The sequence below is a fragment of the Sminthopsis crassicaudata genome, chromosome 2 (assembly GCF_048593235.1).
Source record: "Sminthopsis crassicaudata isolate SCR6 chromosome 2, ASM4859323v1, whole genome shotgun sequence".
Classification (NCBI taxonomy): Eukaryota; Metazoa; Chordata; class Mammalia; order Dasyuromorphia; family Dasyuridae; genus Sminthopsis; species Sminthopsis crassicaudata.
This window is the reverse complement of record NC_133618.1, coordinates 40,155,639-40,182,970: the sequence shown is the minus strand read 5'-3', so window position 1 is coordinate 40,182,970 and position 27,332 is coordinate 40,155,639. Positions and strand designations below refer to the sequence as shown.

The 27,332-nt window shown below is 39.9% G+C and overlaps 1 protein-coding gene across 7 annotated transcripts in view; it reads left to right on the top strand.

The window, feature by feature from the left end:
* The window catches only part of IL34 (interleukin 34), an 84,459-nt gene that overhangs the window by 44,030 nt on the left and 13,097 nt on the right, over nucleotides 1-27,332 (top strand). For 4 of the 7 annotated variants that reach the window (XM_074285947.1, XM_074285948.1, XM_074285943.1 and 1 more), the window contains 2 exons: nucleotides 17,261-17,715; nucleotides 25,376-25,497. In XM_074285947.1, the coding sequence (XP_074142048.1) occupies nucleotides 17,688-17,715; nucleotides 25,376-25,497 (150 nt within the window). In that variant the 5' untranslated portion in view covers nucleotides 17,261-17,687. Of the gene's footprint in view, nucleotides 1-8,249; nucleotides 8,330-17,260; nucleotides 17,716-25,375; nucleotides 25,498-27,332 lie in introns of all 7 variants that reach the window. The other 3 variants (XM_074285949.1, XM_074285945.1, XM_074285946.1) reach the window with 2 other exon arrangements.

Below are 27,332 nucleotides of genomic sequence, written 5' to 3'. Positions count from 1 at the left end.
AACTCAGATCCTGTGACTTTTCTGGGACTCCACATTCCCCTTGCATTGTATATATGTAATGAACTTTGCAAACTCAAAATTATCATATGAGCATCAGTGGTTCATTGTTATTGAGAATGAGCATAGAGAATCAGAGGTCCTGGAAAATTCACAGATTGGAGAATTGGCTCCTGAATAAATCCAGGTAATGTTAAGAAAAAAAAATCATAATAATGATAAACACTAGCTAACATTTATACATAAATTATTATACACCAGACACTGTGCTGAGAGCTTTGCAATTACTATCTTATTTGATCCTCACAACAACTTGGTGGTATTAATTATTTTACAGATAAGGAAACCGAGGCAGTCACATGCACCTAGGAAGTGTCTGAGGCTGTACTTCAGACAGACAGGGCCTGCAAACCAGGTCTCCGTTCTCAGCCAGTGTCTTTTCAGTCTAGTCTCCAACAGGCCAGCCGTTGCTTTTTTGCAGCAAGTTTCACAGATGCTTCCATTACAATAAGTTTGGAGCTTGCTTGGAACAGCAGAACAGCGGTCGACTTGATATAGATTATTAGCAATTTGATATAGATTACACATGTGCAATCATGCAAACATTTCCATATTATTCAGGTTGTAAAATTAAACACAGACTAAGGAGAATAAATCTCTCAGGGCCTGTGTTCAGAGAGCCCCTCTGCTGTTCTCATAATGTGGGCAATTTACTCAGCAGTAAAATGGAAGGCTGGGATTAGCTGGTCCCTTCTGGGGCTAAACTATGAGCCTATTGGACTAGCAGTGGCTATTGCCTCTTGCACACCCTTTTTGGACCGTCTTCCATTTTTACCAGGGAATGGTAGCTAGATGCATAGTGAATAGAGCACCAGACTGGAATTGGGAAGATTCATTTTCTTGAGCTCAAATTTGGCCTCAGACACATACTAGCCATGTGACTTTGGGCAAGTCACTTACCCCTGTTTGCCTCAGTTTCCTTATCTGTAAAATGAGTTAGACAAGGAAATGGCAAACCATTCCAATATCTTTGCCAAGAAAATCTCAAATGGGGTCATAAAGAGTAGGGTATAGCTGAAAAATACTGACCACTTCCACCAGTGTGTGAATGTAGACACGGAAAGGACATAAAACTGAAGCGAGACAGTTTTCCTGTATTTCAGCTCCTTGGCTAAAAGATTGGCTTGGGGAGGATGCTGCGGTATTTCTTCTGGATCATCTGTGGATTGCAGTGACCCTGTTCTCCCTTTGCCTTTGATTAGCACAAGCTGGCAGAGTCTAGGAAACAAGAGGTCACCCCAGTAGTGCCATCCTCCTGGGAAGGATTGTACCAGACACCAACAATTGAGAAGAGGTCTGTGTTTGGAAGGCACAGAAAAAACCAATCAGCATCAGAATTACGTTCTGTTTAATTGGATTTCTTAGTTTAATCCCCTCTCTGCCAGCCTCCTCTCCCCCCCCCCCCCATCCTGTACTCCCCTGCTCTGTTCCAGCCTCCTTTGACCACATTTTCTCTAGCATTACAATTATCTGTGAATTTGTTTTCTCCTTCCAGACAGAGGTAAAAGTTCAGTGGGCAGGGTATTTCTCTTTGTAGCCCTCCGAATGCCTAACACAATGCCTGGCACAGAAGTGGCCGTTTATTCCCAGCTCTCCCGCCTCCACCTGTCTAGCTGCCAAACTGATATTCCTAAAACCCACATCTGACGATTTCACAAATATATCTCTGTCCAACTTAAAAAAAAAATACTCAGTGGCTTCTAGTTGCCTTATAGAAACCTCAGCTTCCTTTGAAGTGAAGGGCAGATGTCGGGAGCCCTTTCCTATGCTTTCTTCCCCACCCTGACTGCCCCCCCATCTTTGTGAGCACTCTCTTTTACTTGAAGTTTACTTTGTTTTTAATTTTGTATTTGTTCCTTTGTGAACATTTTGTTTACCTTTGGCAGAATATAAGCTCCTTGAGGGTAGATACTTTTTTGGGGGTGGGATGGGATGAGCAATGGGAGGATAGCCCCATTATGTAACAAAAAAGTACCCATACATGTGTGTATATACATGCATACATATGGATATATTTAAGTTGGATATCTGGATGAAAGTTGGCAGGGATCTATTAACAAAGCACCGGGAAAGCTGTTTTGGAGAGACTGTGGTGGAACAGAGTTCTGGGCCCGTAGCTGGCCTTAGGACCTGGGGAAGCTGCCTTACTTTTTCAGCTTGAGTTTCCTGTCAGATAAGGCTAATCCTACCTGTCTGCACTAACAGGTGTGTTCAGATGAAATGATGGGCGTGAGAGAGTGGTGTTAACCATGTCCAACCGTTGTGACGGTGTGGTCTTAATTAGAGATAAATAGAGGGATCTCAGAAACTGATCTGGAGCCAGAAGACAACATTTCACCTGGGGTGTAACTATGATGTCATTTCCCTCCTTTCTAAACTTCTATTTCCTCAGCTATCAGAGGACAATCCCTGTACTGTCTGTTCTGGTTGTGAAGAGTAGTCTGCTCAAAATATCAAAATATTCAGATGCTGCACAGAAGTAGTGAGTTCCAATGAGTCCCTTTTATTGTTCACCTCCCCTGTCCTTTGAATAAAGGCCTCCCCCCCACCATGGGAAAAGATAAAAGGTATTGATTTGCCCAAAATTACATAGAATTTGCACTCAGAGCCCTCCCTTGCTAATTGAGTGGTCCTGAACTCTTGAGGTTTGCTACTACTACCTCCACAATAAGATCCTACAGAAATGGCCCCCAGTCATAATGCTGAGAGCTGGCAGGACCCATGTGCTGCTGGTGTAAACCTGTCACTGATAGTTCTTGCCCCTGTTGGATATAAAGAGGGTTGTTTTGACTGTTAAAAGACTATAGCATATATGGTTTTTTAATCTTCATTATTTTATTTTTTCTCAATTACATATAAACAAAATTTTTTAATACTCATTTAAAAAAATCTGTTTCATTTTCGCACCCTCTCCTCCTCCCACCTTCAGAAAGCAAGCAATTTGATATAGATTACACATGTGCAATCATGTAAACATTTCCATATTACTCAGGTTGCAAAATTAAACACAGACTAAAAAATCCAAGAATAATAATAAAGTTAAAAAAAAGAGAGATATTCATTCTGCATTCAAACTCCATTACTTCTTTTCTGGTGGTAGATAGCATTTTTTTATTATTCTAATTTGTCAGGAATCATTGTATTATTGAGAATAGCTAAGGTCCCCAAAAAATCATCGTACAATATCAATGACATCATGTACAATGTTCTCTTGGTTCTGCTCATTTCATCTTGCATCAGTTCCTTTAAGTCTCATTTATGCCTTTATCTAGGAGCTTGTCATTTCTCATAGCACAATAGTATTACATCATAATCACACACTATAACTTCTTCAACCATTCGCCAAAAGATGGACATCCCCTCAATTTCCAATTCTTTGGCACCATTATAGACATTTTTAGACATATAGGTTCTTTTCCTTCTCTTTTCATGTCTTTGGTAGTACAGACCTAGTAGTGATATTGCTGGGCCAAAGGTTCTGTAAGCCTTTGGGCACAGTTTCAAATTGTTCTGCAGAATGATTGGATCAGTTCACCACTCCACCAGCGGTGCATTAGTGTCCCTATTTTTTCAAATCCACTCATTTATCATTTTCCATATCTGTCATATTAGCAAATCTGATAGTTTTGAGGGGGTACCTCAGAATTGTTTTAATTTGTATTTCTTTAATCGGTAGTGATTTAAAGAAATTTCTCATATGACTGTAGATTAGTTTTGATTTCTCCCTCTGAAAATTGACTATCTTTTGACCATTCATCAATTGGGAAATGACTCATTCTTATGAATCTGACAGTGTTCTCTATATATTTGAAAAATGAGGCATTTATCAGAGAAACTTGCTGTAAAATTCCCTCCTCCCTCCCAGTTTCCTGCTTTTCTTCTAATCTTGGCTGTATTAGTTTTGTTTGTGCAAGACTTTTAAATTTGATGTATTCAAAATTATCCATTTTACATCCTGTAATGCTCTCTATCTTTTGTTTAGACCGTGGGCATATTGAAAGTGGGAGCAACAGATGCATTTTGGTTTATTACATATTTCCTTCTGGAATCAGGATCCCTATCCTCATTCTGTTTCCTGGGAGATAATACTAGAGACTAGCCAAGAAATACAAAGGGCTTCTTGATTGTGATATGTATTCCTTTTCAGTCTATTCTCTATTTGTTGTTGTTCAGTTGTTTCAGTCCTGCTCACCTCTTCACAACCCCATTTGGGATTTTCTTGGCAGAGGTACTGGAGTAGTTTGCCATTTCCTTCTCCAGCTCATTTTACAGATGAGGTAACTGAGGCAGACAGGGTGAAGTGACTTGTCACATAGCTAGTGAGTGTCTGAGACCAGATCTGAACTCACAAAGATGAGTTTTTCCTAATTCCAGTTCTGGTGCTCTGTGCTCTATGACTATCTCACTGCCCTTTTTTTTCCCCCCTATATACAGCTGTCAAATTGGTACAGGACAGATGGATAAGCACAGATCTGATTGTATCTTTCACTTTTCAGGAATCCTTAGAGGCTCCCCAAGAATAAAATAGAAACTCCTTTAGACTGACATTATAAGCGCTTCACAGTCTGGTTCCAAGTTCTCTGTGTCTAGACTGATTACACTAATAGATAATCTATCCATCCCCACTCTATTGACCAGCCAAAAGGGCCCAGTTTGTGTGCTGTCTCTATAGTAGGCTGTGACCTCTGAGTCTGGATGACTACTGCTCACCTCTGAACTCCTGGCTCCTTCAAGGTCCAGTTCTAGCATCACTTCTTCTAGGAAACTTTTCTTGATTTCCCCAGTTATTCATATTCTGCCTCCCATTCCCCCAATTTCCTCCCCAAAACACTTTATATTTATTTTTCTCAATGTATGTTGTTTCCTCACAGTTGTCTATGAGCTCCTTGAGATCTGGGATACTTTTTTTTTGGTCTTCATACCTTCAGCATCCAACACATCACATAATAGTATATGTTTATTAAATTGAACTGATTGGATAAATAGGAGAAAATGGATCTGGAATAGCATCAAAGAAAGCTAAGTGCTCCAGGCTTTGCTGAATTACTAAATTTAGTGCAACAAACAATTGTTGGCTGTCTGCTCTGGGCACAGTCTGGGGATCGGGATTCCACAGATAGATAAGGACATAGCCTGTGTCCTCCGGGAAGTTTAGAATTTAATAGCAACAGGGTCAGTTCTAGTGGTCTGCCATTTTTTTCTCCAGTCCATTTTACAGATGAGGAAACAGAGACAAACAGGATGAAATGAATTGCCCAGAATTACACAGCTAAGCTATTAAGTGTCTGAGCTCAGGTCTTCCTGTCTCCAGGTCCAGAGCTTTATCTGCGCCAGCTGGCTGCCCCTGCCTTATCCTTTTTCATCTTAGTTCAGTTCTAGCCTGTCAAGATCTTTTGGAATATTTGCTGTGAGATCCAGTGTACCATCATTCTCTCCCATCTTTGTGCCATCTGCCAATTTGACAGCCATGTCATTTATGTTTTTATCCAGCTGGCTGACAAAATGTTAAACAATCCAAGGCTGACCATAGATGCTTGAGACTTCCCACTGGAGACCAAACTCCTTCCAAGTGACCTGAAACCATTACATACTATTTTCTGGGGTTGGTCAATGTCCCAGTTGCCGAAGCAACTACTGGCACTGTGGTCTTGTCTTCATCTCTCCGTTTTGGCCACAAAAATAGCATGAGAGACTTAGCTAGAACCTAGGTGAGCACTATATACATCATGCCCTGATCTGCCTGTCGAGTCACCTTGTCAGAAAAGAAAGTGATGTCATACTGGTGTGACTTGTTCATGTTGAAGTCAAGCTGGCTTTTCGTGATCACCCTTTTGCCAATTCTATCTTTAATAAATAATACATTCTGGAAATCTGTTTGGAACCAAAGTTAGATGTATTGGTTTAGTTTGCAGATTCAGTTTTCTTCCCATTCCCTCCTCCTATTCCCTGTTTAAAAATAAATTAGAATGTAAATCCTTCTCTGGTCTTTCCTTATCTCTTCAGTTCTCCATGAGTTGTTTTTCCTTTTTTTGTGAGGCAGTTAAGGTTAAATGACTTGCCTAAGATCATGAAGCCAGTAAGTGTGAAGTGTCCACATTTGAACTCAGGTCCTCCTGATTTCAGGACCAGTGCTCTATCTGCTTAGAATATAGTTCATCTGGCCCAGATGATTAATGGTAGCCTAGATAGATGCTCTCTCGCCATCTCTTTCCAAAACTTGGGTACCAGCTCCCTATAAACATGTTTGTTCCCCATGTAGTGATTCTCCCTGGCTGAAAAAACACAAGCTAAATGAGTCAAGTGTTTCCTCTAAATGCTCAGTATCATCACAATACCCTTGCTGAGCTGTGATCCTTCTCCTTCTTTGCCCTTCTCCCTTCCCCCCATCAACTTATCTTTTAAAAAACCTTTTTGTTATCCTTAGTTTTCCTCAGCAGCCCTCAGTTTATTCTGTACTTTTGTGCCCTGATATTATTTTCGGCCTTAAACATTTCTTAACTGGGTGATGCCATCTTCCTCAGTTTCCTCATCTGTAAAATGAGCTGGAGAAGGAAATGGCAGATCACTCCATTGTCTCTGCCGAGAAGACCCCAAGTAGGGTCACAAAGAGTCGGACAAGATTGAAGAGCCTGAACAACAACACTGTTCTATTCTATCGGTCTTCCTCTTCTGTTACCGTGGGTTTAGAGCTAAAGGTAACCTTAAAGGTTCAACCCTTTCATTCTGTACAGGGAAAAATTGAGACCTGGAGAGATTGTGGGTCAATTAGCATTTGTCAAGTACCTACTATGTGCCAGGTGCTCTGATAAGCTCTAGGGATGCAGAGAAAGGCCCAAAACAGCCAAACAAATAAAGAAAAACAAACAGTACCAAACTGCCAGTCCCTATTCTCAGGGAGCTCACAGTCTAATAGGGGATATGTCGGAGGTCATGTAAACAGTAAGAAAGGAGAGTCAGGATTTGAAATCAAGCTCTTTCACTGCAATTTTAACACTCCTTTTATTATAAACAGAAGCTGATGGCAAACTCCCTCAATTATTTACTTCAGTCTAGATAACTTTGCTTTCCCTAGTATCTCTAAAATTGCATTCTTGAGGAGCAGCTAGGTGGTTCAGTGGAGACAGCACCAGCCTTGAAGTCAGGAGGACCAGAGTTCAAATCTGACCTCAGACACTTAACACTTCTTGGCTGTGTGACCCTGGGCAAGTCACTTAACCCCAATTGCCTCAGGGGAAAAAAAGAAATTGCATTCTTGTATTTTTCATCATTTCTGAGTTGCTTGTCCCTGTAGGATTTTAGGTTAGAGGATTCTAACCATTAATTTTCTCTGCACTCTTTGAAATCTGCTTTTCTCAAAACTAAACTGCCTTATTAACTCTTTAGCTGTGTTTTCTTTATCATAAATTTTCAGATTGAGTGGTTACTTGCTCCCAACTTTCCCATATCTTTGCTGTGACACTTGTAGAAAACTCCCATTGGGATATTCCCTCACTTTGCTTTTCCACTTGTGGTTTGTGATCTCTAGAGGGAGATCCCTACTTATCTTAGGTTTCCAAGGTGTAGTCTGGAGGGACCAGATTTCTCTACTGTCATGCATAAACCCCGACTTGACAATCAGCCAGTAGACTTAATTAGTTTTTAGCAAATAAATTTATTAAGATGGTATAATAAGATCATTTGTTACAAAGCATATGAATAAGCATGAGGATCATGGGGAGAATAGGCTCAAACTTAAAGTACAATAGTAGTGAAGAACATGTAGACTATATACGTGGCAAAGAATTGACTCCTGGCTTTCTTGAGTACAAAGTTGCCATACTTTTGGTGCAGCAAGTTTGCTTCTTTGTCCTTAGAAAGTCCATCTACTTCCCATGGATGTTATTTCCAGTGTGTTCATACCAGCTGGTTGCACTATCTGCTATTTGCCCAATCTCTTTGATGTCATATCCAATGGGGGTATGTTGGGAATTGGGGGCCAGAGACAGAGAGACAGAGAAGTATTGATTGATTGATTTCAGGGGCCAAGTTTTGATTCTGAAATCCTCAAATCTTTTTGTTGATTTTTTTTGTTTAATTTTATTTTTTAATAGTAACCTTTTATTTTCAAAATACACATAAGGATAACATTCACCCTTGCAAAATCTTGTGTTCCAAATTTTTCTCCCTCTCTTTTCCCTGCTTCCCTCCCCTAGACAGCAAGTAATCCAATACTGGTGGAATCCTCAGTTCTTGAACTTGGAGACATATGCAGCTAGATGGTTTACAACTTAAAGTAAGTGCCAGATCCATTTCTAGGCCTAGAGGTAAAACTGATTCATTTTTTCAATTACAAGATGTTTCTTGTGTGACATCATCTGTTTTCTTACAAAAGAAATGTTAGAGCTTTCAATTTACTTTCAAATTAACTCATAGTTTATTCACATAATGTAGTAGTTTGTATTTTTTCAGTAGTTTTTGCTTCTTCAGTGCTTGTTTTGCTCTGATTGATTCAATTGAGGTATCTGAGTCTTCTGCCTTCTGTTTCTTGAAATAGGGGCAGGACTCTATATATTAGGAAGGCAATATGCTATAGTGGAAAGAATATTGGCTCTAAATTAAGAGGATCTGAATTCAAATCTTACCTGTGATGCTTATTATCTATTATCCCAATTGGGCAAGTTACTAAACCTTCCAGGTCTCTCTGCTTCCTCATCTTAACATTTATGTATTAGATTGGATGGCCTTGGAGTTCCCTTCTGCTGCTATATCATGTTTACGATGATAATTTTCAGTCCATCCTGCTGTTTTTGCTTTTTGTAGATATTATAAGTACTGTTGGTTTTGGTTTCTCCATCTTTTGAAGGATGGAATTACCATTAATACAAGTCAGGGAACTATTAGCTATTCAGAGAGAACTCCAGAAGATGTTCAGCTAATTGAACTCCCCCTTTATTGCGATTATCATGCTTGGATGGGAGGCTAGTGATCTCTTTCCCAAACTTTTCATTTTTCTTGTTGGAGGGGAAGGATGAGAAAGGTCTGGGATGAATTCCTATGACAATATAGTTTATTTTTCTGACTCAGTTGATCTTTACCCAAAGATTATCCACACCATGATATTCCCTATTCCCTCATCCCTCTTCCTAGATATTCTTACACAAAGTTATTTTCTTAATGTACAATGCTAATGATGTTGTATTTCCTTTTATCTGTACCGTTTCTTTTGAATGAGATCATTTCAGTACCATATTCCAACCATAGTCTTGATATCAGTGTTACCTTATTGTCTCAAGAGCTGTAGTTCACCTTGGGTTTTTTTCTCCCCAAAAGTTGTGCATTTGTATAAAGACGTTTGAGGCCTTGGGCTTCATTATTGATTTTCCCCTTGGTTTTTGTCTTTTGTAAACTTCTGAATATCTCTTTTGCTATTATTCTATATTATATTGACTCCATGATAACCAGCTTGTTCAATCAGTAATATATTTCTTTACTGAAATTTTATTTATTTATATATACCTATACATCTTTATTTTTTAGATTTTTATTTATTATGACTATAAATAATTATATAAATATATATTAAGTACCTACTGTATAGCAGGTACTAAGCTCTGGGGATTCCACAAAAGAAAATAAGGCAGTTTCTGTTCCTGGGACTTCCCAGTATGATTGGGGGAGCAATGTATAAACAGCTAGGTAGAAATGAGAACTATGTAGGAAAAAATGGATTAAATTAAATTAAAATTAAGTTACTTTTAATTAATGGGGATCAGAAGGACTTTTTTTAGAAAGTGGGATTTTAATTGAAATTTGAGGAAATCTAGCAGGGGGAAATAAAGAGGGAGAGAGTTCCAAGCATGGAGGGATTGCTGGTAAAAAGCAATCCAAGAGTTGCTCATTGGAGGAACAGCAAGTTCAGTGTTACTGGGGAAGGAGGAAAGAACAAGAAAGTTGGAAAGATGGGTGGGTGGGAGTAAAGAGGGGAAGATTATGAAGGATTTTTTTAAATCCTTTTAGCTTTTTATTTTTCAAAATACATGCAAAGATAATTTTCAGTATTTACCCTTGCAAAACCTGGCTTCCAAAAATTTCTCCCTTGAAGAACTGGAAGGTTAGGGTTTTTGAAGGAATATTGGTAGGGAGGTTGAAATCATCTGCTATGAGGAAGTCATCTGAGCCAGATACTGAACTCCTCGAGGTAAGACGGGGAATATCAGCAAGGTCAACAGACAACAGCCACCAGAATTTTGATTGGGTGATAGATATGGAGTAAGTGAACCTTATAAGAGGAGAGGGTGCATGGTGGGGATTATTTGTCCTTTGTTCTCAAAGAGGACCATGCCATTCAGGTGAGTTGAATTTAAGTGAGGGAGGGCAGTGCAAATTCACCAGCATCATTTCCAGAGTCTGACTCCATGGGGAGACATAGATCAGTGGGGAGCAAGGAGCATCCTAATGCCCCCATCTTGAGCAGTAGTCAGGGGGTAGGGGTGGGGGAAAGGAAATAAATGAAAGTCCAACCGGTACTGCCAAGGAGACCATCAGAAGGGTCCAAATGGAAAAGAAAAGATGAAAGATGAAAGAACATTTGTTAGTGATGGAGCATCATTCCAGAAAGCATATCAAAGTAGTAGGTGACATTAGAGTGGGATATTAGGCAGGGAGAGGTCACAGTAGTGTGGCGGAACTGCATTGACAATCTAGAATCAACTTAAGTTTTCAGCTCAAGCATTTATACCTTGGAAATCAGTAAATGCTTACAGATCAGGGTTTGACTTGTCATTTTGTTGATTGGTTTGACTTAAATGATGGAAAAACTGTTAATAATGCAAATTAAAAGTGATCCATAAGTACTTCCCTTCCCTCCAGAACTTGTTATTAAAAATTCATACATACCTCCCTGCTAGAGTTGGAAGGGAGTAAAGTCAGTGGAGGATGGAGAAGGGCTTTTTATTCCCTATTCATTTCCAGTTTAATGGTTTTTTTAAAATTATTTTTTTCCAGAAACAAAACAAATCTATTCTTCAGAAAATCTTAAATGTCTATCATTTCAATATCATTTCCATTTCTGATTATATCCCTTCTCTTTCCCCTTCTACTAAGTAGACTATTCCTTATAGCAAAAACAAACAACAAAAACAGTGTGGATGGGGGGAGGTCAGCAAAACTAACCAGTACATCAATTGTCTGACAGTACATGAATGGGATATTTTACATCCATAGTAATGCCATTTCAGGGCCTGAGGAACATTTTCTCATTTCTTCTTTGGGGCCATGCATAGTTACGCAATGTTCAGTTTCAAGTATTTGTTTTATTATTCTTTCCATTTACATTGTTGTAGTCATAGTGAGTAGTATTTTCCAGACTCTGTTTATTTTACTCTGAACTTAATTATATATGTCTTCCCATGCTTTAAAGATTTTTTATATTCTAAAGTATCTAGGAGTCTACCTGCCAAGATAAAGCCAGGAACTATATGAACACAAGTACAAAACACTTTTTGCACAAATAAAAATTATCAATTGTTCATGGGTAGGCCAAATTGATATAAAGAATAAATTTTTATATTTTTTCTTAGAAGATAATATTCCATTAGATTATGTTACTCAATTTGTTTTAGTCATTTGCCACTTGGTAGGAGTCTACTTGGTTTCCAGTTCTTTGCCACCACAAAAAAAAAAATGTTATGAATATTTTGGTGTATGTGGAACTTTCCTTTCTGTCTTTAGCCTTTTTGGGAAATATACCCAGCAGAGGGGGACAGATGTGTGGGTCAAATGGTGTGGACATTCTAGTCACCTTCTTAGCATTATTCTAAATTGCTTTTAGACAGCTCCACCAACAGTGTATTGGTATGTTTATTTTTAATACTATTCCTCCAACATTGACTAATACCATCTTTTGGGTTTTTTTGGCCTCTTTGCTATGTGAGATATAATCTTGGAGTTTTGATGTTATTGCTTTTGTTATTAGTAATTTGGAACCGTCTTCCAAATTATTAATAGCTTGCAAGCCTTCTTTTGAGAATTATTTATATGCTTTGGCCTTTGATCATAGTCTTATATATTTATGTTAATTCTTTATATATTTTGGATAGCAGATCCTTATCAGAGACATTTACTAAAGGGATTTTTTTCCTGATCAACTCCTTCCCTTCTTAATTTAATTGCATGGGTTTTGTTAATGCAAAATCTTAAATTTTATTAATTTGTTTTTAAAAAATACATCTTCAATTTATTATTTATTTTACAAATTATTTATAAATTTGACTTGGTTCTATATAGCTTGTATATTTTTAGGAAATGAAGTCTTTATCAGAAAAATTTGCTGTAAAATTTTAAAAAATGACTCCATTATCTATAGTACCTGTTCATATTGCTTACTTTCTCAGTACTTTGAGGAGGGGATGAGAAGATGGGAGAGAATTTGGAATTTATATTTTTAAAGAAGAGAATGTTTAAAATAAATAATAAATTGAAGATGTATTTTTAAAAATTTGCATAGAATGATTATTTTTATTATATTGACTCAGCACATCCACAATTAATATTTTTCCATTTGTTTAGATCTGTCATTATTTGTGTGAAAAGTATTTTGTAATTTTTTTGTCATTTCTGAGTGTTTTCTGTTAGGTAGACTCCACCGCATTTTACTTTATTTTAAATGGTATTTTATTTTTTCCAACTATATGCAAAGATACTAATCAACATTCATTCTTTTACAAGATATTGAGTTCCAAATTTTTCTTCTTCCCTGCCTCCCCGCCCCACCCCAAGACAACAAACAATCTGATATAAGTTATACTTGTGCAATCACGCTAAACACATTTCTACATTAATTGTTCTGTAAAAGAAGAATCAAAATTAAAGGGAAAAAACATGAGAAAGAAAAGAAAATAAAAAATATCAACAGAAATGATGAAAATAACATCCTTCTAACTACATTCAGACTCCATAGTTCTTTCTCTGGATGTGGATAGCATTTTCTTCATGAGTCTTTTGGAATTGTGTTGCTTAGAAGAGCTAACTTTATCTTAGTTGATCATCACACAATGTTACTGTTACTGTTTATAATGCTTTCCTGGTTCACTTCTGCACATGTTTCTTAGTTTCAAGTATGTCCCTTGTAAACAATATATTGTTGGATTCTGATTTGTAATCCATTCTGTTGTCTGCTTCTGTTCTTTGGGTGAGTTTATCCCCTTCACATTCATAATTATGATTACTAACTGCATTTTTCTCCATCTCATTTTTTGTTTCTTTTCTTCCTCTTTTTCCTCCTCCTCTCTCTCTTTCTCTCCTTTTATCCTGTCCCTTTTCAAAAGTTTTTGTTTCTAACCACTTCTTTCCTTAATCTGTCCTTTCTTTTATCACTCCCTCCTCCTTTTTCGTATCTCCTTTCTGTCCTATTTCCCTACTGAGTAAGTTACCTTTATATACACAAATGAGTATGCATAAATATTTTTTCCTCTTTGAACTAATTCTGATGAGAGGTTTTAATGATGATGAGGTTCAAGAGTTGCCTTACTCTCCCTCCATTTCCTTCTCTACTCTAAAACTCTTCCTTGTGCCCCTTTTTTACATAGAAAAAATTTCCCCATTCTACCTCTCCTTTTACCCTTTTTCCAGTGTATCCCTCTTTCTTACTCTTTCATTTCTTTCCAATATAAAAGGCTCATATCCATACCCTCTATCTAGATTCCTCTTAACTGCCTTGATGATAAAGTTCTTAGAAGTTACATGTTTCATCTTCCCATAATGAATGTAAACAGATTAACTTTATTGAGACCCTTATGATTACTCTTTCATTTTTATGCTTCTCTCGAGTCTTGTATGTCAGTGTTAAAATTTCTATTCAGCTTTGTTTTTTTCATCAGGAATGCTTGAAAATCCTCTTTCATTAAATTACCATAATAACATTATACTCAATTTTGCTTGGTAGTTGATTATTGGTTTTAATCCTAGCTCCTTTACCTTCTGGAATACCATATTCTAAGCCTTTTGCTCATTTAATGTAGAAATTGCTAAATTTTATGTGGTGCTGACTGGGCTTCATGATAGTAATTGTTTATTTCTGGATGCTTGAAGTTTTATTTTCTCTTTGACCTGGGAACTCTGCATTGGTTATAATATCACTGGGAGTTTTCATTTTAGAATTTTTTTGAGTAGGTAATTGTTGGATTCTTTTAATTCCTGTTTTACCCTCTGGACCTAGAACATCAGGGCAGTTTTTCTTGATAATTTCTTGAAATGTGATGTTTAGACTCCTTCTTTGATCATGGTTTTCAGGTAGTTCAGGAACTCTTAAATTATCCCTCCTTGATCTGCTTTCCAGGTTATTTGTTTTTAATGAGATATTTCACATTTTCTTCACTTTTTCATTCTTTTGACTTTTGTTGTTTTTTGATATTTACTGAAGTCATGAGAGCCAGTTGCCAATTCTAATTTTTTAAGGAATTATTTTTTTTTTAGTGAGATTTTGTACCTTTTTTCCCATTGAACCAATTCTGCTTTTTAAAGTTTTTTTCTTCAGTGAATTTTGGTGCCTCTTTTACCATTAGATCAATTCTGGTTTTAAAAGTTTTTTTTCTTTACAAAACTGTTAATTATCTTTTCATAATTTTTTCTTGCATCACTCTCATTTCTTTTCCCAATTTTCCCTCTATCACTTCTAGCTCTATTGTCACTTTTCCAGGTATTCTTGTTGGACTTGGAGCCAATTAGATTTTTCCTTTGAGGCTTTTTAGCTGTTTTTCACATTATTGGCTGCTTCTGAATTTGCCTTGGTCTTGTCTGCTACTGTAGTAGCTTTATGCTCAATTTTTTTTAGTTATTTGCTCATTTTTCTAGCCTATTTCTTGTTTTTAAATTTTGTTAAAATTGAACTGCACATTGGGGATGGGCAGTCATTTTCCCAGCTTGAGGCTTTTTTGTGTTGTAGTCAGAGCTAGTTCTGGGGGAATCTGTAAATTTGGGGTGCTTCCAAGGTGACATGATCTTGGGAGGGGCATGATTCCTGTTTTCCTGGGCTACACTCTGGTCTTTACTTAGAAAGGGTCCCTTGCTTTCCTGCAGCCACAAGCTCTGGCATTCTCTTTACCTTGAAACTACGATCTGTGAAACATAAATCTCTGGTCTATCATTGTGATTGACTCCCAGTGCTCCTCTCTACCCTGGAACTGGGACTCAGATGTAGAGTTGCCTCTCAGTGCCAGAAAAGGGTCCTCTGTGATCTCTTTTTGACTACTCCCCTCTCCGTCTTTAGGCTGAGAGCTCCCAAAGCTCCTGCTGCTGTTGCTTCTAAGCCCATTGCCACAGTGGCAGACATGACACAAACTTCTGCAAACCTCCTAAGTTTTCTTTGTCTGGAAAAATATCTCCCCCTGACTTTTGCTGCTCCAAAATTTGATTGACAACATTATTTTAAAGTTGTTTGGAGGGGGAGTTGAGAGAGTTCAGCTGGATTGCTGCTAATCTGCCATCTTTGCAAAAGCTCTTCAATTCCATATAACTGAAGTTATCTGTTTTGACTTTTGTGACTGTGTCTGCCTCTTGTCTGCCTCCTAGTCACAGCTGTGCAATTTGGGTCCTTTCTTCATTTGTTTCATGGTCATATATTTGGTTTGAGTTTATTGCAAAATATGTATAAGGTGTTGATCTAAACCTATTTCAGGCAAATTCATTCTTACTAGCCCTCATTAGATTCAATCTATATCTGACTTGGGCAGCTAGGTGGTACCATTGTGGATAATGTGCCTGGCCTGGAATCAGGAAGAATCATCCTCCTGAGTTCAAATCTGACCTCAGATATTTACTAGCTGTGTGACCTTGGTCAAGTCACTCAATTTGCTCATCTGTAATATGAGCTGAAGAAGGAAATGGCAAACCACTCCAGGATCTTTGTCAAGAAAACCCCAAATGGAATCATGGGGAGAAAAATGACTTAATATCATTAATATCATATATTTGGAATGGGAAGGGACTTTAGAGGTCATTGAGTTCAACCTCCTCCTTTTAAAGGAAGATAAATGAAATAGTAGACATAGATCTTCTTAACTGACTCCAGCATTAAGTTCAAATCTATCCTTATATACTATCTATGGGATCCTGGATAAATCACTTTAATTTCCTACCCTCAGTTCCTCATCTATAAAATCAGAGATAATAGTAGCATCTATCTCACAGAGAGGTTCAAATGAGATGATATATGCTAAAGTAATTTTTATATAGCATGCTAATCAATGCTTGCTCTTAGTATTATTTTGGAGATGAGAAAATTAAGACTGAGAGAAATCAAGTCATTTGCCCAGGATCATACAGCTAGCCCAAGTCCAGCCCTCTCTCCATGGGCTCACCTAGCTGCCAGTCATTCCTAGATTTTATACCAAGGCCCAAAACAGTGTTTCTCAAAAGTGTGGGGCAGACAACCTGAAGCCCTTTTAAGGAGTCCACGGAATCAAGATGGTTTTTATAATTACCCTCACTTCCAATTTAATTTCTAAAATGGTAAAAATTAGTTGTCATTACTTATGGAAACAAAAATTCTTGGGGTGATCCTTGATCATTTTTAAGGATGTAAAGGAATCCTAACACCAAAAAGTTTGAGAATCATTAGCCCTAAAACCTATATTCCATATTCTTACCCCTTCTGCGGTTTAATGCCCTTCCTCTGGTATTCTTACTGACTCCACTTCAGGAAGTGACATCTTTTAGGCTTGTCCTTGAAGTCTGGGTCAGCAGGCCCCTCAGCAGAGATCTCCCAAGGGAGAGAATGGGGCTCTCTTTGCCTCTTTCCTAAGAGGAAGCCGATGGGACACTTCCTGGAGCAGGGAGACCCCAATTCAAACTTGACTTTGGCTACTGTGACGCTGAGCAAGTCCCTGAACTGCACTTTTTCCCTCAGTTCTCCAAATTATAAAATGAGGAAATAATAAATAATAAACTAAACTTTAACAATAAATAAAAGATTAGAAAAATAATAAAATAATAGCATCTACCCTTTTGGGGGGGGGGTGTTGTAAGGATCAGCTGAGAGATTTGTAAAGCACCTAGTACAGTACCTGGCACCTAGTAGCTCCCGTATAAATGCTTCTTCCCCTTCTTGTTACCCTCCAAGATCACTTAACAATTCGCTCTGCAAAACTCTAGGTGTTTAATGCGTGTTGTTGCCTGACAGGCTGAATGTTCTTATGTAATGTGTTTCTTTCCTCTTCTCCTTCCCCAGAACAGACTTAACACCAAGCAGCTGTAGAAGGAGAAACCTAAAACCTCCAGCAGATTTTGATTGGATTCTGGGAGGCTGCAGGGATCCCGGCTTCTCTCCTGGCCCCGAACACCAGTCTGCCTGGCCCAGCTGCGGAAGGACAAGGGATAGGATGTGCAGCCGGGGCCAAGGGCAGCCCACGCAGAGGAGGCGATCGGGGTAGAAGAAGTTCACCCAGGCCTACGGCGTCCCTCTGACCCCCTTGCTTCTGCTCCCCCGTCTGGGCTGGGGCCATCAGCTGGAGTGTTGCCCCTCTCTGTCAACAGGGGCTTGATGTCTGCTCCTGAGGAGACCGTAGCCATGTAAAGGAAGCCCTTTGCTTCTTGGCGTTCCGGCCACTGGGGGGAAGAGGCTGCCTTCGCTGACCGCCTGGACCCAGCTGACCAACATGCCCCGTGGTGGATACCTAAGTCTTTGTGAGTAGGATGGCCTGGGCCCAGAGCCAGCCAAAATTCTGGTTAAGCCAAGGGCCAGTGGTAACCATGGTGACTCTGGCACTCTGGATTTTTTTTTTTTTTTTTTACATATGTGAAGTTGAGATACTTAACCCTTGGCTCTGCTCTGGACAGCCTGTGTGCTTTCTGCTAGAGAGCCGTCCTTGACAGGAGCCTCATGTTTGGTGGGGGGTGGGGAAAGGGTAGCAGTGAGGGCCCAAGGTCTGGGGGTGGGACAGTTCCTGGGGATGATGCTTGGGATGGCTGGGTAGGATTCAATGAGATCAGGAAGCAGCATCTGCCTTCTATTTGTTGTTATGGGGGGGAAAAGGGACTGAAGTGGACAGAGACGGATTTCTAGTCTCCCTGAGGGGTTACTGGTTGAGGGTATCTCTTGAAAATGATGCTTAAAATGATTGCCTACCCTTACCCTTCCCAAATGCACATTAAAAAAAAAAAAAAAGATACATCCACCTCTACTTTTATTTTCCAAGTTCTTGTAATCTTTATATAAGTCACATTCACATAACACTTTGATTTTTACTGTTTCTATGATGAATAGTTTTCCTTTTTATGCTACATATTTTAATTTTCCCCAGTTACATTTAAAATAAAGTTTTATATTGTTTTTTTAAAATTTTGAGTTTTAGCTCCTCCTCCTTTTTCCCCACACCCTTCCACTGAGGTCTATGTGAAGTTGTATAAAACATTTCCATGATAGTCACAAAAGAAAACATAGATCTCTCTCCCATCCCCGAAGAGAATCCCCAGGGGAAAAAAAGTATGTTTTAGTCTGTATTCAGACATGATCAGTTTTTCTTGGGGTCTGAACAGCATGTTTCATTATAAGGCCTTCTGAGTAGTCTTGGATCATTGTATTGCTGAGAGTAGCAAAGTCACTCACCAGCTGATCATCCCACAACTTTGCTATTACTATGTGCACAGTACATTTCGGTTTCCGTGAGCCTTTGGAAGACTTTCCAGGTTTTTCTGATAATATCCTGCTTAGCATTTCTTTGAGAACAATAATATTCCTTCATAATCACATACCACAATTTATTCAGCCGTTCCTCAGTGGATGGTCATCCTCTCAATTTCTAGTTCTTTGCCCTGAGAAAAGAGCTGCTACAAATATTTTTATACATACTATATACATTTTTTTCTTCCTTTTTTAAAAAAAACCTCTTTTGGGATTCACAAATATTTTATACATATTACACACAACTTTTTCTTTCTTTTTTTTTTTAAGTCTCTTTTGGGATTCATGCCTAATAATGATATTGATATGATATAATGATATGATAAAGGATATGTATAATTTTATCCTTTGGGCACAGAGAATATCAGTTATTGATCATTTATTAATTGGGGAATGGCTCTTACCAAATGCACATTAAAAAAAAAAAAAAAGTATTCCAGTATGTCATGAAACCTTTGGCGAAGGCCCAGTCTGTCATGAAGATGTTCTGATATACTTAGGACACAAAACATCCTTCCTTTTCCTTCTTGAAAAAGGACAGAAATAGGATGTAGTGGTCACACCTGTATATATTGCTAGATGTGAAAGTCATTTTTAGCTTTGGTGATAATAAACAGAATCAAAATAACGATGAAGATTGATTATGAAGAAGAAAAACAGGATAGCAGCTTGTCCAGGGGCTGTTTTTATTGGAAACTCCATTCAGCAAGATGAGAAGCAATAACAGCCCCAACAGTAATGACAGCTGACGTTCCTATAGCTCTCATACATTTGCAAGGAGTCTCTCTGAATACCTGGGCAGGGATATCTCAGGCCTAAAGTAATTTGGCATCTCATTTTTTCCTGAGTGGCAGGATGGGGTAGTGGATAGAGCAGCAGGATTGGAGTCAGAAACACTCTGGGGTATGTTAGTTTGTATAACCAGGAATAAGGCTTTCAGTGTTGTCCCTCCTCCCCAAAAGAACATGGGTTACAGATCAATTGCCACTCTACCCCAAAGTGGGGGACTTTCTACACAAGGAATTGCCCTCATGGATTAGACGATAGGTCTAGTACCCTCCTTCCTTGGAAAAAAAAAAAAAAAGTCTTTTTGGGGCCAGCTAGGTGGTGCAGTGGATACAGCACCACCCCTGAAGTCAGGAGGAGCTGAGTTCAAATCTGATCTCAGACACTTAACACATCCTGGCCGTGGGACTCTGGGAAAGTCATTTAACACCCCCCCCCCCAGACCACCACCATTGCCTTAGCAAAAAAAAAAGAAAGAAAAAGAAAAAAAGTCTTTTGCCTCCTATCTAGAATAGCAATACTGAACATCATCTCCCTTTTCATTTTGTAAAGCTGGTTGCCTTCATCCTGGGCAAAGGGATCGGTGTCTGCCCTTTGACTTCTCTTAATTTGGGGGTTGGATGGGGAGCAGGAGGACCGTCCCAGGGCAGGGAAGCTGAGAGGTCAGGATTGCAGCCAACTGATGGCAGGGTCCAGGGCCTTGGACATTAGCTGTGGTTTCCCATCTTCCCCAGGGTTGGGGCTATCTGAATCCAAGGGCCAGGGCATCAACCATCCGGCCCATGACTTGTCGTTCCTCTTTTCATTTTTTAAGGCAGTGGCCCTGTAGGAGCAGACCTATAGTCAGCAATTGTGTTTTCTGTACCTGTCCAGGAGATCTACTGGCATTTCAGTGGCCTTGAGGCAGCAGTATGTATCTGAAGGCCTGCCAAGGGTGGGATAGCTGCCCTAGTTTCTGGGAAATGTTCACATGTAGGTCATGGATCAATTAATCAAAAAGAGTTTATTGGGCCTAGTGCCTGCTGGTGACTGGAACTCAGCAGAGTGTGGGGATGAGGGAGGGTGGGGACATTCACAAGCATGACTGCTCCTGCTCTTCTGTCCTCATGTTTTAGGGGAAAAGGAATCATTTGCTGAAATATTTCAGACCAATGGACTTATCTTCCTCCAGAAGTTATTGAAATAATTTAAAATCACTTAAACTTAATTATTGAGATCATTTTTATAATTATGCATAATAAATATTATACCAATTATTAGTAACTAGTGAAATATTATAATTGATATTAATCATTTAATAATAAATTATTGAAATAACTTTAAAAGATAGGATGGTGGACTCAAAAGATCAGTGTTTGAGAAATTTTTTAAAAATAAAAAGAATCATCTAACAAGTAAACTTGAGAAAATTAAGTTTGGTAGGTATAGGATTTGGACCCACACCATATAATCCCACTGAATTCCAGTTGAACGAGAGATTGAAATATAAAAAAAGAAGCTGGAAAAAAAAAAGATTTTATTCCAGTGATAAGGAGAGTTGATATTTTTTCCGTTCTTGCTTACATTAAAATTAGATTTTTCAGGATAACAAACCAGTATATTAAAGAGCAAAATGGTGAATTGGGAGAGATATAACAGATTGAAAATCTGACACCTAAAATTAGGATCATTAAATGACCTGTGCCTCAAGGGATAGGAAGAATGGAAAAGCAGGAAGGATGAAGCCTGGTGGAATGCACAGATGAAGGAGTAGGAGGACATCTGCCTGACTGGGACTTGTGAAGCGGAGAAACAAATCATGGATAACATTTTAATCAGTGGAAAATCAGACCTAAATTCTGGACTGTGAGATACGAATAAATAAAGCATTTATTAGGTGCTTTTTCTGGACGTAGAGATAGGAAAGCAAGACAGACAGCCCCTGCTCTCAAGGAGTCAACATTTTTGTGAGGGAAGATGACACATGGAGAACGTTTCAGCTGCAAGTCAGCTGGAAAGATCCCATGATACAGCCATAGGAATTCAGAGAAGGGATGAATGAATTGTGTGGGCTTAAGTAGAATCACAAGACCATTAGAAATAGGAGAGAGCATCTCTTTTTGGAGCCTTCTGAAGGTAAAGTAGGTAAGATTGTCTGGTGGAGAGTGCTCTGATCTCGGAGGCATGGAGACATGGGCTAGAATCTTGTCTTACACTTACTAGCTCTAGACATGCCATTTAATTTCTCTGACACTATTTTCTTCTCTTCAAAATAGAGAAAACAATCATTATATATACTCAGTATATAGGGGTATTGTGAAAAGACCATATAAATGTCACTAGGGATTATAAGACCTAGAAAGTGACACAACTTGCTAATGAAATAGTGGAGGGATGGGACTAGACCCCTGGGTCTCTGGATCCAGGATCCGAGGCTTTGCCTCCTTGTTGCCGAGCCAAATTGGGCCCGTTCTCCAAGGTCCCGCTCAAGTAGAGCCTTCTCCCAGAAACCTGTTTGATGACATTGCCTTGTGTCCCTTTCTCTCTTTCTAATCTTTATTTCACTTACCTGTGATCCAGAGTCTCTTTCCTCGGACCCAATACTCCATCTCCCTGATTCTTAAGTATTTTATTATAATGGCTGTCCCATTCTATACCTGGATCTTTCTTCCTCCTTTCAATCATCTTGGCTTCCATGATTTTCTTCAATGCCCACTTAAAATTCCACCTTCTATAGGACACCTTTCCTTCCCTAATTTTAACCCTTTTTTTTTTATTGATTATTTCCAAATTATCCCGTGTGTAGTTTGTTTGCACATTGTCTCCCCTGTAGACTGTGCACTCCTTGAGGGCAGGAACTTTGTTTTTCCTTTCTTTGAATCCCCAGTGCTCAGCACAGCGGCTGGCACAAAGTAGGTGCCCAATAAATGCTTGTTGACTGACTGTCCAGGAAAGTGAATGGGAAGAAGCAGATCATATTCATCTTGTTACAGTAGGAGTTGAGCTGAGGGAATCCAGCCAGCTGCATCCATTCAATTTGGAAGGGATTTTTCAGCTGGCTTCAGAAAAGCTCAGTACATCCCATCCCTCTCATTTAATGCAGGAAGCCTTTCTTGGACTCATGATGACCCCCAGTGGTAAAGCTTGAGAAGCTTTCAGGGTTTGGCAAACTACATTGTAGAGAAAAAAAATAAAACTCCCCCAGCTCCCAAAACCAAGCCATTTTCAGTGGTTCCTTAAGAGCCCCTATGTGATGTGGTTGGAATTGAAGTCAGAAAGATCTGAGTTAAAATGTTCGTTTAAACAATAATCAGCTACATGGCTCTGGGCAAATTATTACTTCACATATGTCAGCCTTGTTTTCCCCATCTCTAAAATGGGGATAATATACTGATTTAATAGGATTGCAAGAGTCAAATGACATAGTAGATTTCTAAGCACTTTATGAACCTTAAAATCCTCTATAAATGTTAGCTATTATTCCCCATTAGAGAAGGATGATAAATCAGTGTCTTGTAGCAATAAATGTCATTTTAAAGGGCTAGTTCTGACGGCTCATAGGATTTGGCTTTCTAAGTGTCCTCCAAGTTATTAATTTTCATACATCCATTCAACAAGTATTGATTCTGCACTTGCTAAATATGCCAGGAACTGTTTTATGTGCTGGGAATACAGAAACAAAACTGAACGCCCTCAGAGAACTTACGTTCTTTTGGGAGAAAACAATATATTCTTAGATAAATCCAGAGTATCTACAGAGTAATTGCAGAGAGTCTGGGAGGCATGGTAGTGAGAGCCAATGGCCCTTAATATGGATAACTAAAAGGTGAGAAGGGACCTCCAAATTCTCTCTCTAAGGAGCGAGGTTATCAACAGGAAGAGATTCAGAATTTAGTGGGGTGGAACTGGCAAAAAGTAGACTCTAGATGCAGATAAAGGGAGAAAAGTTTCCTAGAAGAAAGGCAGATTATTGATAAATACTGTCAGATTCTTTTTTGGGGGGTGGGGTGGGGATGTGAAGCTGAGGTGGAAATCTAAATATATGAATAGAAAAGAGATCCTAGAAATGACACAATGAAAGTAGAACTAACCTACAAGTAGATGTTTGGAGTTGTAGTTGTTGCAATTTGGTTTGACTTTTCACAATCCCATTTGGGGTTTTCTTTCAAAGATACTAGAATGGTTTGCCATTTCCTTCTCCAGCACACTTTGCAGTCTTCCTGACTCTGGTCTCACACTCCATCCAATGGGCCTCCTTGATGCTCTGGGTGGGGTTATTTGGGCGATTATTTGAAGAGCACCAGATCTGCCCCTTCCCCCATCCCCCACACCACATCCTGGTGATGAAAATTCTACCATTTCTACCAAAAGTCCTTTGGACTTTCCAGCCACTCCTACCCCTTTTAATACATTTATTATTAATATATTAAATTATAATTAAAGTTCATTTATTGCTAAGAAGCCATTATTTGCTAACACCTTAGTGGGCACTTTGCCAATAGGCCTCTGGGGACAGGGAAGGAGGGTATGAAGAGAATTTCTACAGATTCCCCCATTTTGCTGAGGACCACCTTATTAAGATGGCCGTCAGATTATTGGACTCCAGATTTATGAAATCTTGGGCTTTACCGATTCTTCTCACAGATTTTCTTTTATGGGGAAATGAGCTACAGTACAAAGGAGGAAAGTTCCTTGGGTAAGCCAGCAGGTCAGTTTGGTAAGACCGGAGCTTGATCTTCCTTCTGCTGACTCCCACCCTGCCCAAGCTTGGAAAGCGCTCATGTCGTCCACTCTGGAGAAAAAAATCTGGTCCTGGGAAAGGGTCCCCGTTCCTATGCTGGGGCAGAGCAAAGATGCTACTGTGTTGATGGAAGCAATAGAAATCCTCCTCAGAATTGAGTTTCTATCCTGCAAGCCCCTAAGTTAAGAATGAATGAGGCAGGAAGCCAGTGTAGACCAGGGATTCTCAAACTATGGCCCGCGGGCCTGGGCTATGGCAAATGGGCTGAGGGGCGGAGACAGAGCGTGAGCTTTGGTTTGTACTATAATCTGGCCCTCCCATAGTCTGAGGGACAGTGAACTGGCCCCCTATTTAAAAAGTTTGAGGACCACTGGTGTAGACGATAGGATAAGCCAGTTCACACCCACCCAGCTACCCCAAGTGTGATTTGCCTTGGGAACTAGGCAAAGCCATCTCTAGAGAGGTAGTCACTCTCCAGGGCCATTGTGGTCCAGGAGCGCTTGTTGGTCACCGTGATGAAAATGCGAGTCCGGCTGCTAGAGTGAAGGGAATGGGACCCTGGCTTCCTAAGCCTCGGGTTCAGATCCCACTTCTGAGGCTTGCTAAGTATGATAACAAGGCTCCCTTTGCTCCTGTGACTCTCAGTTTCTTCCCTTCTATAGTGAGATAATAGTACTTGTAGTGTCTATATCACAAGACTGGGGAAAGCTCAGATAAGAAAACTGAAGAAAGGGAAGAAACATAAAGCACCTACTATGTGCCAGGCTTTGTGATAAGTGCCTTGTGAATATCTCATTTGATCCTCACCACAACTCTGTGAAGAGAGTGCTATTATTCTCCCTATATTACAGTTGAGGAAACTGAGGCAAATGGAAATTAAGGTGGCTGACCCAGGATCACACAGCTAGGAAATGTTGAGGTTGACTTGATCTTGGGTCGATACCACCAGTTGCCCCCAGTGTAGCTGAGTGGCTAAAAGTAAATCATCACCATCATCACCATTATCTGTGATTATTACTCCTCTCTGGTATTCTGGTTGAGACCAGACTCTGGAGATCCTTCCTTTGTTGTCAGGAGCCTCTAGAAGCAGGGCAGATATTCCAAGGGATGGGGACTGACCTTTCTCTGACCATCTCCCTTGTGTTTGTGATTTGCAGATCTCTGTATTTTCCTGGGCACCATCCGGGGGGGTGAGGATCTGGAGGCCCACACCAAAGAGTGTGCCATTACAGGGAGCCTCCGAGACAAGCTGCAGTACAAGTATCGGCTCCAGTATATGGTGAGTCCAGTCTGTTGTCCGTGTGGACAGCTGCCCAGGCACCAAGGGCCCTGACAGGACTGGAGGCTCGTGAGGGCTGTGATTTCCACCCTTCCTTCCCTCTACTCGCACCATCACCCTGAGCTGCCCATCCCTGGGTCTTCCTTCTAACTGTTCCAATATGGAGAGTGAGGAAGAGCCACTCTTGGAACTTCCTGGGCTCACACAGCCAGAGACCAGCAAGTCCCTGTCTCCTTCCCTGCAGCCCTTGCCACCCTGTAATTCTCCTCCCCCAGCCTCTCAAGCCATGAAGCAAAGATAGCTTCACCATGTCACAAAAACTGAAAGGCGGCTGCTCTTTTATAGCTCCTGCCACAGCTGTCTGCCTGCTGGGGTTTTCACACCTGCTGGGTATTCACACCTGGTATTATTCCTGCTAAGAGTCCTTAAAGGAGGTATTGGTGGGTTGCTCTGGTTGCTAGGTTGTACCCTCCCCCTTTCTTTGGGTAATTGCTTTGTGATTCAAAAATGGACTCCAGGAAGTCTTTGGGGGAAAATTGCTTCTTCTCTGAGTCTTCAGCAAGAATGCTAAAGATCCCAGAAATTGGCCTGTTTGGGAGAGTTACGCCCAGATTTGTGGGTGCCAACTTAGAGCTGCCTGGAGGAATTGGAGGCTGACTCCCCCAGGCTCGCCCAGCTGTTATGGCTCAGAGATGAGACTTACACTTACACTTCCTGACTCTGGTAAAGTATCTTGCTGTAGAAAAGACTATTATTGACCCTCACAATCACCTTTAACCTTTCTCCCTATCTGTGCTTTACCAGCCCATTACCCTTGCCATAACTTCACACTCCTAACTTTTCAATCTTGAACCTTTGTCAGCCAAAGGTCAAAGCTACACCTTCTCTGCTCTTGATTCCCTTGGCTTTTTTGTTCATATTGTTCATGCTTCCACAAACCCAACTCTGGATATCTCCATCACCTGTCTCCTCTGCTCCTGCTCACCTGCTGCTGAGGGGAGTCACACAGGAGTATTGGCAAGGGCCACCAATAATGTATGTTATCTGATGCCATCTGGGCCCTCACTGGAGCAAGGCAACCAAAGCAACCAATGCTTTTACTCCTGCCTCCTTGATTCTCTAACTCTTTCCTCCCAACAGCTGTTCCAAGCCTTCTCTCCTCAGGTGGTTCTTTAAACTGAAAACAAACTCTTGGTACTTTATTGACAAAACAGGCCATTAGTCTCAAGCTTCCATTTTCCTTCTCTCTAGATTTAACGCCCCCTTGACATCATCTTGCATTCATCCTCTCTTCCTTTATTTTAGAATCCGATAGCGAGATAGCCTTTCTCCAAGATTTCTCCAAGTATTCAGCTGTCCCATGTCCTCCCATGTTTTGACAAATTATCCTCACAATTATTTTTCCTTTCTCCAATTCTGTCACTACTTGAAACTAGATCTTGAATCATTTATTGATTTTTTTCTATCTGCTTCCCAGTGGCCTCCAAACCCACCTCCATCTTGAAGAAACAAAAACAGACCCCACTCCCTCCCACCTGACTCTGCTATCTCCTCAAGATAAAGCTTTGTATCTTGCGTCCTTTTCTTCCATCAAATTCCTAGAAAAAGCTGGATTTTCTCATTCCCTCCATTTTTTATACTCTTGCTTTTCAAGGCTTTGCAATTTGGCTTCCAACCTCAACTGAACCAGCTCTCTCCAAGGTACCAGTGATTTCTTAATGCTGACTTATGGCCTTTTGTCAATCTTTATTCTTCCTGACCTCTGCAGCAGTGACCACCTTCTCCTGAATTATTCTTTCTTTTCTGGGTCTCTGTAACCTTGCTTTCTCCTGATT